Source organism: Cupressus sempervirens, chromosome 1 (genome assembly GCF_028749045.1).
Source record: "Cupressus sempervirens isolate cs-2001-9-10 chromosome 1, ASM2874904v1, whole genome shotgun sequence".
In the NCBI taxonomy this organism is placed as follows: domain Eukaryota; kingdom Viridiplantae; phylum Streptophyta; class Pinopsida; order Cupressales; family Cupressaceae; genus Cupressus; species Cupressus sempervirens.
The window spans coordinates 223,600,549-223,614,963 of NC_143118.1; the positions used below are offsets into that span (position 1 = coordinate 223,600,549).

General features: G+C 35.6%; 1 protein-coding gene across 1 annotated transcript in view; it reads right to left on the reverse strand.

Annotated features, from left to right (window-relative positions):
- Window positions 1-238: 238 nt before the first annotated feature.
- LOC149576967 (putative NAD(P)H dehydrogenase (quinone) FQR1-like 1) overlaps window positions 239-14,415 on the reverse strand; it is a 154,216-nt gene continuing 140,039 nt past the window's right edge. Inside the window, exon 4 of the mRNA XM_089821276.1 lies at window positions 239-677. Within this exon, the coding sequence (XP_089677402.1) occupies window positions 446-677 (232 nt within the window). The 3' untranslated portion in view covers window positions 239-445. The remainder of the gene's footprint in view (window positions 678-14,415) is intronic.

Here is a 14,415-nt window from a genome sequence, read left to right on the forward strand (position 1 = left end):
TCAGAGTCTCTTTGTAAAATTCTAAAGAAAACTGATAACTCTTGCAAAATAATCTCAGAAACAAATATTGAATGAATTGGGATCCAATCTAATATAAGTAAATGTCTCCTAAAGAGACCGTATTAGCAGCAGATCCAAATCAAAACACATATAATTTGAATTATTATCTTCTTTTAGGTTGAGAAGCTTATCCCAATCTATAAAAACATAATGCTAAACTAAGAATGACAGGCAATAGTAAAAATCAATGAAATATAATGCATTATACACCCAAAATGTGGGCATTGCAAATCAATAGCACAAAGCATGTAGTGCGGGGTAACAATAATGGACAAAGCACAAATCAACGGCAAACTGCCTATGATCATGGTCACAGTTACAAACAAACCAAGTTATTTCCAGTGTCCTCTACCTGTATCCAAATTTACAAATACTAGTTTTTCAATCAAGCACTCCCTTTAAGCTTCTTTGCAATACCAGATATATATTTTCCCTGATGAAATGCTTGTTCTAGCTCTAACTTGGTTGGTTGGCGTGTACCATCTCCAGCAAAGGTTCCAGCACCGTATGGGCTCCCTCCCTTTACTTGTTCCATCTCAAACATACCAGCTCCAAACGTGTAGCCAATGGGTACATAGATCAATCCATGGTGAACCAACTGGGTTATGGCTGTCAATCTGCATGAGAACCAAAGATAACATCTGAGTGCACTTAAGTACTTTAATAACTTGCAAATTAACTACTGAAGCATGAAAATTAGCAGAAGTAATTTATTGCATAAACTTTCAAATCATTTATTTAAGAGAAGACAACTTACTTTCAATTGTTCCAATCTTATAAGCATAGTAACGAGAATCACCACGATTCAGGTTATTTTGGTGATTTAGTGATCCAAGGAAGCATGGGCAATATTTGCTAACTCATTAAACCGGATCACCGATTTTTGAGGCAAAAATCGTCTGAATTGCCTAACTTGTCCCCAAAAATTAAGTTGTCTTCTCTTAAATAATTGCCAAAAATCTCCAAGTTGGTAAAAAAACACCAAAAATCACCAATTGTTTTTACATATGCAATGGATTTATTTTTTATGTTCCTTGTTTATGTATGTTAGGCTTTAGCTTCTATTTGATGATGTTATAATGTGTTTAAGTTATATTCAATGAGTTTAAAATTGTTAAAATCTTTAAATTTCAAGGGTTTTTTCACGTTGCCGATTCATACGCAATTCACAATTCAAATAGGCCTTGCCGATTTCCAATCCGATTCCAAGTTTTGGTTTTTTGGGTTTTTCACTTTCCTAATTTGTAACAGATTCATAGGCGATTCACAATTCAAGCAGGCCTTGCCGATTCCAAGTTTTGGTTCTTTGATTAGAAGTGACTCTATATTGCTAAATACTGTAAAAACAAAGCAATGACAACTAACTAATGAGATGAAATTCTTAGAAACTATTAACATTTCCCAACTCCTATGGTGATGGTGAAATCCACTTCAGCTTCTATAAGCTTCGAAGAAAAGTAATAAAAATTTACATGACACAATCCTCGTAGCTTCTTTCTCAAAGATTGTTAACTAGAGATTTAGATTGACACAAACCTCCAAAAAATCTTGTAAATCCTCTTTCCTCAAATCTAGGGCTTCTAGTTACTTCCACTCATTCCAATGAAAGTAGAGAAGGTGACTCAAACAAATAAACTATTGTCACTAATGTGCACCATGTTAGCATGAATTTTGATGATACTAAATTGGGGGAGTATCCTAAGCATTGGTGAGTATTAACATGTTGCATTCATGATTGCGTTTGTCATTGATGTCAACATAGCAGTAAGTTTGTGAAAACTGAAAAAGTAATAGAGAGAGATCGTAGTTATACAGACAAGGTTTTGCTTGTCTAGTGATGCACGGTCATGGGCATATTCAGTACAGTGTCTTGATGATGTGGTTCAATGCGCAGCACATAAATCGAAGATGTAGGGAAGTTGTACCTGATTTACAGAGCAGTTCAGAGACAGGGTGCTTGGAAAGCAATTTCTAATGTTTGTATTATATCTTTCATCTAAGATGTAATAACAAAATGCGCAGTAAGACCATGACAGAGGACAGTTGGATGATGATGTCAACAAATGCACAAGCCCTAGTATCGCATGTGTGAAGATTTGTATAAACTGTGAGCCGACAGTGCTATTGTAGTTTTAATTAATTAATTCTTATTATAATTAATTGAGAAAGCCTCGAGGCCAACTCAAGGAATTATTTTGAAGATTTGGTATAAAGGAAAGCTGTTTTCCTTGTTTGTAAAGTGTGTATCAAGCATTGCATTAAGTGTGAAGTGCGAAAAGGAGCAGAGTGTTTACTGAATGCGAGTAAGCGATCCAAGGGTTATTGGATGCGAGTTTTATGATTTGGCTACAAGATCAAAAGGAGCAGAGGTTCGGTTGAGAGGATAGAGGAAAGGAAGTACTATTCATTTCAATTATTCTGCAAGGGGAATAATACAAAGATCATTTGGACGGTGGATTCATTGGTCTTGCCCTTGAAGTTGTTTGGGCAATGGGTCCAGTTGTCTTCCACAACTCCTAACAAGGTTGGCACAACTCCTAATAGGGTTGGAATCTCTTAACAGGAATTCAAAGTCTCCTAACAAGGACTGATATGTATTGAATGTTGTTATAGACTCCTAACAGGGTCCATCCTCTAACAAGGAATATTTATATTAGTACATCATCTTGTGGGTACCATCCCCACTGAGGTTTTCCCTCCGATCAAGGGTTTCCCATAGTTAACATATCAAGTGTTATTGTGTATGAGTATCTTGTTGTGGTTTCTGATTATATTACTCATATGGTTAAGTTTGTTTAAAGTTAATAATTTTGATATTAGTTGGATAACTGATTCAACCTACCCTCTCAGTTATATTGGTGGGCTATATATTGTAACAATTGGTATCAGAGCATCAGGTCCTTGAAGGATAAGCTTAACAGCTTTGAGAGATCGATGGTGAATCTTTTCAGAAATGATAGACCCAAATTTTATGGGGCCAACTATGATAGTTGGAAAGAAAAAATGAAGACTCATCTGTTGTGCATGGGTTCGGGTTATTGGATCTTGACAAAGAGTGAGAAGACAATTGTCGAAGAAGGGAAACTTGAAGAATGCAATGAAGCAGAGAGAGATCTATTCATGTGTAACATGAGCGCTAGAGAAGCTTTACTATCAGCTCTTCTAGAGAGTGAATACAGTCTAGTAAAGACACTTCAAACATCTCATGAAATTGAATATGTCCATTGCAAGATGCTAAAAGGATGGACGATGAATCTATAAGAAACTATATTGGTAGGATATCAAAAATTGTTACAAGGATCAAGTCACATGGTTCAACCAAGGAAGAAGATGAGGTTGTGTGGAAGATCTTGGAAACTTTGACACCACCATTCAAGCAAGTTGCTCAGATTATTCAGCTACTAATACCCTGCACTAAGAAGTTTACCAAGGAAATGTTGCTTGGAAGATTGGAAGCAGCAGAAGTAGATCTGAGGCAATTAGGAAAACTAACAAGAGTTGAGATAGCTTTCAGAGCCTTGAATGTTTGGCCAAGTCTGTCTAGAAGCGCAAGCACACATGGAAATTTTGTTGGTAGTAGCAGAACTAGATCCGATGAAGACAAGAAGATTGAGGAAGGTGTAGCACTTCTTGTGAGAAGAGAAAAAGATGGTAAGAATATCTTTAAATGTTGGACATGTAATGAGTCTAGTCATTATGCATCTAAATGTCCTAAAAGAGAGAAAAAGTATAAGGGAAAGTTCAAACCTAGAAGAGATAGAAATTGTTTGTATGCTAATGAAGATGAGGAACTTGACGAAAGAGCTCAAGATGAAAGTGATGATGAACTAGGATTTGTAGCTATTAAAGAAGATGGTCTTGATAGAAAAATTAGAGAAGAAAAGGCTCTAGTTTCCCAAGTTGAAAAGAAATCTGATTAGATAATAAACAGTGGTTGTTCATATCACATGACTGGTGATATGAATAAATTTGTTAAATTCAAGAACTATGATGGAGGTATTGTTAGAGTTGGTAACAATGCAGCTTATCATATTATAGGGATTGGATCCATTTAAGGGTATCAATTGCAATTCACAGAAAAGACTGGCACTATCAAGAATAAGGATGGTAAGATGATTGGAATTGGAACTAGGTCCAGAGGTAATGTATTTCAGTTGAATCCCACTGAAATGACTTGTTTGGTTGTTAAAGTGGATAACAATTGGTTATGGCATAGGAGATTATGTCATATAAACTTTGATAATATTGTAAAGGTTAGTAACACGTTTGCAGTCAGAGATCTGCCTAAGATAATTAAGCCTACTAATGTGGTTTGCAAAGAATGTATTTTGGCTAAGAAGAAGAAGGTAACTTTTCTCAGCAAGAAGTTCACTATCACAAAGAAGCTGGAGATTGTTCACACAGATGAGTGGTCCCTCAAGAACAAGAGGATTCTATGGTGAAAGGTATTTTATGATTTTCGTTGATGATTTCACTAGAACGATGTGGGTAGCATTTTTTAAAGAGAAGTCTGAAGCTTTTGAGAAGTTTAAGATATTTAAGAATAGAGTTGAGAATGAATCTGGTATTAAGATAAAATGTTTGAGATCTAATAGAGGAGAATTCACCTCTAGAGAGTTCAACATATTTTGTGAAGAGAATGAATCAAAAAGCATTTATCTTCACCTAGGACACCTGAATAGAATGGGATTGCAGAAAGAAGAAATAGATCAGTAACAAAAGCAGCAAGAGCAATGTTGTTTGAGAATGATGTATCCAAGACATTTTGGAGAAAAGCAGTCAATACAACAGCGTACACCATGAACAAAGTACAGATCAGAAAAGGTATGAGCAAGACACCTTATGAACTATGGTTTGGTCATTCACCATTAGTTAAGTATTTCAAAATATTTGGAAGTGTTAAATTAAGAGAGATGATGATGTTGACAAGTTTGATCCAAGAAGTGATGAAGGTATGTTTCTTGGCCATTCATTGAAAAGCAAGGCATATAGATGTTTCAATCATAGAAATAAGACAATAGTTGAATGCGCAAATGTTAAGATTGATGAAAAGTTTGAAACTAAGAAAAAGATGTTATATTACAATTCAAATGAAGAAGATAATTATGGAATTGTTAGACAAAATGCAGAATTTTTCTCTGAGACTAACAATGATCTGCAGAATGATGTGTTGATTGTTGAGCAAAGAGGAGAGCAGAGATCTGAACGTAGAGATGAGATGAGAGTTGAGATGTCAACTCCTACCTCTACCAAGAATATGACAAAGAATCACCCTCTAGAGCAGATAATTGGAAGCAAAGACAAAGGTGTGATGACAAGAAACAAAGTTAATGAAGATATATGTTCGATTTCTCAAGTTGAACCTAAGAGTGCAGATGAAGCATGTAAAGACGATCATTAGGTTCAAGCAATGAAAGAAGAATTAAATCAGATTGTGAAGAATGAAATATAGGATTTAGTTCCTAGACCTAAAGACAAAAATATGAGAGGAACCAAAGGGTAATCAGAAACAAGATGAATGAGCAAGGAGAAGTTGTGAGAAATAGGGCTAGACTTGTATGCAAGGGATATTCACAGCAAGAAGGCATAGACTATGAGGAGACATATGCACCTTTAGCCAGAATGGAGCCAATAAGAATGTTCTTGGCTTATGCAGCAAATAAGAAGTTCAAGGTATATCAGATGGATGTTAAATCAGCCTTCTTGAATGGAAAACTTGAAAAAGTATATATTGAGCAGCCTGAAGGTTTTCCTTTCATAGAAGACAAAGACATGGCATTCAGACTAAAGAAAGCACTATATGGTCTAAAGTAAGCACCTAGAACCTGGTATGCATGGTTGGACAACTATTTGGCAAAGCTTGGATTTGCTAAAGGTACAACAGATAGTAACTTGTATTTGAAAGAAATTGAGAATGGTTTGCTGATAATAGTAATATTTGTTGATGACATCATATTTGGAGGTAATGATGAAGCAAGTGATTAGTGTGCTAAAGAAATGAAGAATGAGTTTGAAATGAGCATGATAGGAGAAATGAAGTTTTCCCTAGATTGTGCAAAATAGTGATGGTAATTTCATTTCACAAGCTAAGTACTTGAAAGACGTGTTGAAGAGATTTGGATTGAAAAGTTGTAAGCATGTTGGTAACCTATGATAACTAGTCACAAGTTATCTAGCAAAGATGAGACACCTACAATTGAGTAGAAAAAGTACAGATCCATGATTGGAGATTTGCAATATCTGACTCACACCAGACCAGATATAGCAAATGTAGTTGGGATTGTAGCTAGATTTCAAGCTAATCCTAAGGAATATCATTATGTAGCAATAAAGAGGATATTCAGATATTTGAAAGGAACATCTGACTATGGAATTTGGTATCACAAATCGAGTGATTTCACTATATGTGCATATACTGATGCAGATTGGGCAGGTAGTATGGATGACTGAAAGAGCACCAGTGGTGGAGCATTCTTTCTTGGAGGAAGATTGGTTTCTTGGCTAAGCAAGAAACAAGATTGTATCTCTCATAATAAAACTGAGGCAAAGTATGTTGCAGTAGGAAATAACTGTAATCAAGTGATGTGGATGAAATAGATGCTGAAGGATATTAGAATTGAGTTTGCAGAACCTGTTATCATATGCTGTCACAACACAAGTACAGTGAGTATGTCTTAGAAACTTGTATTGCATTCTAAGACTAAGCATATATCTATTAAGTATCATGTGTTGAGAGAGAAAGCAGCAGAAAAGGACATCAGAGTAGAGTATGTGAGTGCTAAAGATTAAATTGCAGATATCTTTATGAAGCCCTTACCTAAAAATACAATTGAGCACTTGACAGGGATGCTTGGGGTCATGCCCCTGCCCACTTTTAAGTAGATGATGCAATAAGTGCATCAGTCCAGTGGTACAAAGCACTATTGTTAGACTGGACTGAATGCTGATGCTTCTCATATGGGGGAAGTATCTGTGATGAGTTGAGTCATTGAGGACTCTTGATATTTGGTCTTGAACAGTGTCTTTGGACACTTGAGCTTGTTGAAGACTTGGAATAGTAAATTGACATAATGAGGATTTTGTCATTGATGTCAATGGGGGAAACTATGCATGAAAAACATCTCCTAAGTATGTATGGGGAGAGATGGAAATATCTACTTTATTAGGGAGATTTAGAAGGATTCATGTAAAGGAGGAATATCTCTATGGGGGAGATATGTATTTCGAGTTGTTTACTATGAAGAACTGTTGCCAATCCTAAAGAAGAAGAACAATGTAGTGTTCCAGAGGATTTGAGAAGATGAGGGTAGTAGCAGTCGCAACAGAGTATTGTTTTGGTACTCATGGAACTTAGATATTTTTCATCTATGTTGCCATCAATGCCAAAGGGGGAGATTGTTAGCATAAATGTTGATGATACTACATTGGGGGAGTATCCTAAGCATTGGAGAGTATTGACATGTTGCATTCATGACTGTGTTTGTCATCGATGTCAAGTATATATTTGTGACTACCACCATCTTGGGAGACATTTATTCATAGACTAAGTTCTCGACCAAAACTTCTTAAGTTTGAACTACTCAAAAACGAATGCACTCAAGAAGAGTCAAGATTAATTACGAGAGGAATCATTTCAAATCAAGAGGGAGAAATTCAAGCTCTTCAAATCAGTACCAATAATAAGGGAAAAAGAAAGGGAATTTATCAAAACAAGGAATTCAACAAATCATACAAGAAAAGAGATTGGTCTAAAGTACAATGCTTCATATGTGACAAATTCAGACACACTCATGACGTCTGTCCAGAACGGGAGAAAATTCAAGCAGCCCTAGTGGAAGTTAAGGATGAAAATGATGAAAATCTTGCATTTTAAGTTGTTGAACAAAGAGATAAAGTGGATAAATTTAAAAGAGAATCCCAAAGTGAGGAATCGAGGAGAGTGATACATTTCCAAAGTTTGAATATATAAATGACATATGCAGTGTTGTACTCAGATAAATCAGTTATCTATAAATTCAGTTTTTCTCTTCAATATAAGCATATTGAATCAAAGATACGGTATATCGAGATTGATTTACATAAGCACAAATGAGCAAACAACGGATATTCTTGCCAATGTTAAATTGGAATATTTCAGAGGTAATCTTGGTATGATCAAATTGTAATTTTTGAATATTGAAATTAAGTTTCAATTTATGTGTGTATTTATGCTTCTAATTGAATAGTGGCATCAGATATATAATGAAGGATGACAATCCTTCATAGACATATATTTTTAGGAGGTAATCATTGTAAGGTAATGATCTTACAAATGATAGGCTTGTTATCATGACAATTTATGTTATTGTTCCGGATATGCCGGAAGTCATCGGTAACAAAAGTATTATGATTACTCTAGTTGTTGATCCGGACTGCCAAAGATCATAATACATGTTATGATGGTGTTCATAACATTGTGATTATAGTTATTTGACAAGTCACTAATTCAGAGTGTTAAGGTCAAATAATCTGTTGATTATATGAATATCTTCAATATTGATAAACTTGTTGAGATTTCACTTCTCCCTTGCTAAGAGGAGGAAGTGTTAAATATATAGCTTCTAATGAAGTATTTTATTCTCTCTATACATTCTGATATAGATGTTTAACATATATATATATATATATATATATATATCAAAAGAGATATATTTGTAAATGATATTATCGCTGGTTAATCTGGACACCCCTTTTTTGTTATTGGGGACTCCATTCATATTTCATATTCAAGTCAATATTAATCCTCGATAACCATCAGGTATGTGTTTATATCAGGTGTATGTTATAGCATGACTGTCAGCTATATTAAAGTCTCATGTCCCCATAGGGACATGACTCTTGCCTCTCTCATAAATATAAGATTGCTGGATGGAGACTGATATCAATTACAATCGGCAATACTCAGTCTACATCAGGAGATCTCACAGCCTCAAATATAATATGATCTGATCAACATACTTTGTCTGATCCATATACTTTGTCTGACAGTTATATACAGCAGTAACAAATCAAATCAAAACTGTCTGATCTCATACATTGAATCAGACATCAGAAATTCAGTCTGAGATTTATATATCAGACATTTCTCATATCTTCAGTTAAGCAACAGTAATTAGAGAAATTAGAATCTCTATCAGAGATCTTATACACATTTACATCACATACCCCATTTTAATATTTTAGTACTCGTATATATGCACTATTCATAAACTAATCAGCAGATACAGAAAGAGTGCACAGGAACATATGCAAATCAGGATATTGACAATAGCATGCTTGGATTTTAACTAAATAGAGTCTACATACAAACTGTAAAAGCAGCATAGGACCTGGTATGATCTCATACAATGAATAGAAGGCCCAGATCATCCCCGTTTGAGTGGTTTAATATTCTGAAACTTGCTACAAGCCAATTTCTAACCCTCTAAGTCTGAAAAAAGGTCTGCATTGTACTAAGAATATCAGATCTGTTTGCTTCACAACACCTCAAACTGGGTTTGTATGACCTGGTAACAAGGCCATTTTTTGGTGGAGCTTATTAATCAACTGGGATCAGCATTGGCGTCCTTGGTGTTTATATCACCCCTCTAAAGAGTTGTCTCTTATCATGCAGCAACATTGATGGTTTGAAACCTGATGTGCTATCACAAAAAGGGCTCCCAAGTCCACAATCTAGGTACCACTCTAGCAGATGTTCTTCAGAACAGCAAACCTACGCATAGTTCTAATGCATGCCTTTGAATGTAGATGAAACCCTCTCATGATCTGGCACTTGGTGTGAAACCTTGATAATAGCAATTAGCACAAACCATATTCACAAATAGGCGAATAAGGGAAATCCTGTAATAAAAAATTGCAAATTTGGAAGCAAAACTGAAAAACTGACAAGGTAAGGTTAGGGTTTTCATCCTGACCTTGACATCTTCTAGGATTTGCATCCCAAAACCTAAGAAAAATATTCTGAAGATCATGCCGAACTTCCAAATGATCCCTAACCTGCAAAAAAAATTGCTGTATATACCTGTTTAAAATGGGTGCTAGAGATCAAAACAGTCAACCTGAAACTAAAGCATTTTATTTTATTTTTTATATTTATTTAATATAAGTCAGCACAAAAGTAGGCACCAAAATTAAATTTCTAATTGATTTATTTTAAATGTATATTAGATTGGTGTTATTATCCTATTTGAATGGCACTCAAAAGAATTGTGATATTGCTATCAAGATTCAACTGTATAGTTTTTTCGGTCAAACTCATTGACCAATGTTTCATGAGTAGTAGTTCACATGAACCCGTCTCTTATGAGAATTAATAAAACACTTAGCAATCTTTGCATCTAGGTGATGCGCACAAAGGTGAAGCACTCAAACTTTCGGGAGGTTACCAATCCCAATGCTACTCTAGCTTAAGCGCACTTAACTACAAAGTTTCCTCATGGTTAAACCTTCAGTAAGTGTTGAGCCTTATGAACCATTCATCACAAAGCCCCTTAAGCTCATCAATATATATGTAGGAGATATTTTCCATAGCAAGTCAAGTCATGATATTGTTATCAGGATTCAACTGCGTAGTTTTTTGAGTCAAACTCATTAACCCATGTTTCATGAGCAGTGGTTCACATGATCCCATCTCTCATTAGAATGAACAGAACACTTAGCACTCATTGCATTCCCGAGAGGTCACCCATCCCTATGCTACTACAGCTCTAATGCGCTTAACGACGGAGTATCCTCCATGATTGAACCCACTCTTCTTGCAACACCACTTGCAAAACCTTCAGCAAATTTTGTTCCTTATGAACCATTCATTAGGAAGCCCCTCAAGCTCATAAATTGGTAAGTACGAGATATTTTCTACAGCAAGTCAAATTGTGATATTGATATTAGAATTCAACTATTTAGTTTTTTCAGCCAAACTAATTGACCCATGTTTCATGGGTAGTGGTTCACATGAACCCTGCTCTCATGAGAATAAATGGAGCACTTGGCACATTGCATCTAGGTGATGCTCAAAAAGGTGAAACATCAAGACTTCCCAGGAGGTTACCCATCTCAATACTACTCCAACTCGAGCACACTTAACTACAAAATTTCCCCCATGGTTAAACCCACTTTGCTTGCAACCTCATTTGCAAAACCTTCAACAAGTGCTCTACCTTATGAACCATTCATTGGATATCCCCTTAAGCTCATCAATTGGTAAGTACGAGATGTTTTCCACAAGTAGTCAAAATTGTGATATTGCTATTAGGATTCAATTGTGTAGTTTTTTTAGTTAAACTCATCAGCCCTTGCTTTGCAAATGGGTTTGCAAGAAGAGTGGGTTTAATCATGGAGGAAACTCCATAGTTAAGCGCACTCGAGCTGGAGAAGTATTGAGATGGTAACCTCCAAGGAAGTCTTGTTGCTTCACCTTTGTGAGCATTACCTAGATACTATGAGTGCTAAGTGTTCCAATCATTCTCATGAGAGATGGGTTCATGTGAACCACTACTCATGAAACATGGGTCAATGACTTTGACTTAAAAAACTATACAGTTGACTCTTGATAGCAATATCACAATTTGACTTGTTGTGAAAATATCTCCTACTTATCAATTGATAATCTTAAGGGGCTTTCTAATGAATGGTTCATAAGGCACAACACTTGCTAAAGGTTTTGCAAATTGGGTTGCAAGAGAAGTGGGTATAACCATGAAGGAAACTCCATAGTTAAGTGCGTTCAAGCTGGAGTAGTGCTAGGATAGGTGACCTCTCAGGAAATCCTAGTGCTTCATCTCTGTGAGCATAACCTAGATGCAATAAGTGCTAAGTGTTTCATTCTGTCTCATAAGAGATTGGTTTATGTGAACCACTACTCACGAAACATGGGTTAATGAGTTTGCCTCAAAAAAATACATAGTTTAGTCATGATAGTGATATCACAATTTGATTTATCCTAGAAAATATCTCCTACTTATCACTCAAAAAGATATATAAAAGGGTATCATTCAATCCAACTGGATTATATGTTCATGCTTGATTATATTAAATATTACATAAGAAAATGATTCAGGAGATCCACACCCTCTTTATGTCACATCTACAATATTGGTTATATGCTTTGTATTAGGGTATTTGCTTGCCTCTTACAAAAACATAGAAGAGCATGACATTGTGCAAAAGTAACCCTTGAAGAGACAAGAAATGGTTGGATAACACTGCAAAGTACAACTAGATCAAAAAATTGATTACAAATGTGTCAGTCTTCCCTTTTTCCCGTGCTTCTACAAGAGCTCATGTGCAAGAAAGAGTAAGGATTAATGTCCCACGAGGAGAGGTTTTTTCTTATGATAAAGTGTTACAAAAATACCTTCAGCAACAACTGGCGCAAACTTTGAAAAAATCTAACTTTCGGGTCAAAAAAACAAATCATGGCACGAATTCTAAGAGAAATCTACACAAAATACAAAACTATCTTTTAGGAAAAAATGGTAAAACCCTTTTAAAAACAAATTATCTTCTTTAGCTTTTATTATAAATTGGTGAACATAAGTAGGACCAGCAAAAATAACCTAGTTGTGAGTTTCACAAATACCCACAAAAACCCACAACTTTACTAAAATTTCTTCACAAAATACATGAAAAAATGTGCTAAGAAAACCTATTCTCATGCACAGAATAAAACATAGGCAAAAACATGAGTGCCAAAAAAACAGTAACAAGCTTCTAGTTATGACTTGAAAAAACCCATAATCGCATCTGATGTAGCTATCTACAAAAGGAAACCCCATGTTGGTGTTTGAAAATGTTACCCATTTTCAATTACCCTGATGAGAACAAGATGCATCTAGGGACAGCTAACTCCCATTATCAACACACCCATTCAGACACCAGGCCAACTATAAGGCTTGACCCTTCTTCTTCTTCAGGCTCTGCAAAAGCAAAACCTAGGCGGGTGAACCTATAAATTCCTTACATGGTACCAGTTGTCAAAGCATACACTGAATCTATTCAAAGCAGATAAAACCCTTATTTCTCTTAAGAACTCATGAAATAACACAAATCTACGATAGCTAGATGCAAATCTATGAATCTCATAAGCTGAGTGAGGGCATTCTATGATAACTCTTCAACATGAAAGGGAAAAAGCATTTGATTTTTGATGTTGATTTCAACAACCCTCAGATATGCAGCAGTGAGAAAGTAATGACACTGTAGCTGATCAGTGCCTAGTGCATTGGGCAAATTCATGGATCACAAACATACATATGAATATCTGAGACGCGTGTATCTTCAGATATAGATCTATCTATTTAACTTGTAAATAGACATCTATGTTCAGTTTAAAATCTCGTTCTTACATGATATCCTCCTCAATAAATCTGCAACCCTGTTGATTTCTATGAAGCATTTACACAATTCCTTGAATTATCAGCAACAATGAAACAACATACAGTCTTAGGGGACTGCAACTACAACCTAAACTCTTTGTTCAGAGATCGTAAAACATTGAAATTCAATGAGAATGGAGACAAGATTCAACTGAAACTTAATTATCTGTTGCTCTTTGCATTATTTCCTTGAAAATATACAATCATATGCATGAAATGAAAGACATGAAACAACCTAACAGGTCTGAACTATCTGTATTTATCTTCCTACTGCTGTTCACATGAGAGAAATTGCTGAAGAAATATGTGGTATCACAGTATGGGAACATATCAAAACTGGACCCAAAATCTGGTATCTCAGTAGTGACTAGTTTTTCTCCAAAAACTGGAACCCTTACAATGACAGAAAGAAAGAATGATATAGCCCAGATGAACTCCCGGATCTGATATGCAATTGCCAGGTGTCCACTTGAAATCCAATCTTCTACAACTGAAAAGACTCTCTCTAACCTCTGTCTTCAATCTGATTTGATTTTCATCATTATACTCTAACTGATTTACAAATATCTCCTCCTGAATGATGAAATCCCTTATTTGCTAAATATCTGATTCCTTATGAAAAAGCCAGTGAAAATGAGTTTTTACTAAGTAAATCTGAACCAATTTGACCCTAACTGCATTTTTACTGTGTTTTATCCATATTTAGCTCATTACCATGCCAGAAATCAAAATTGAACATTGACACCTGAATTCGGCTGCAATCTGGAATTCTGAAGGAAAACCTCCTGTAGCTTGAACCAGCTACTACCTGTGCAAAATCTGACCCCGTATTCGGAAAATTCAGGCTCTCCCGGTTCCAATGGTATATTGGAGTGCATATCTAACCTCTCGAAAACGCCCAGAATCTCATTTTGAAAACGACTCCTCTATTATAACTATGGCT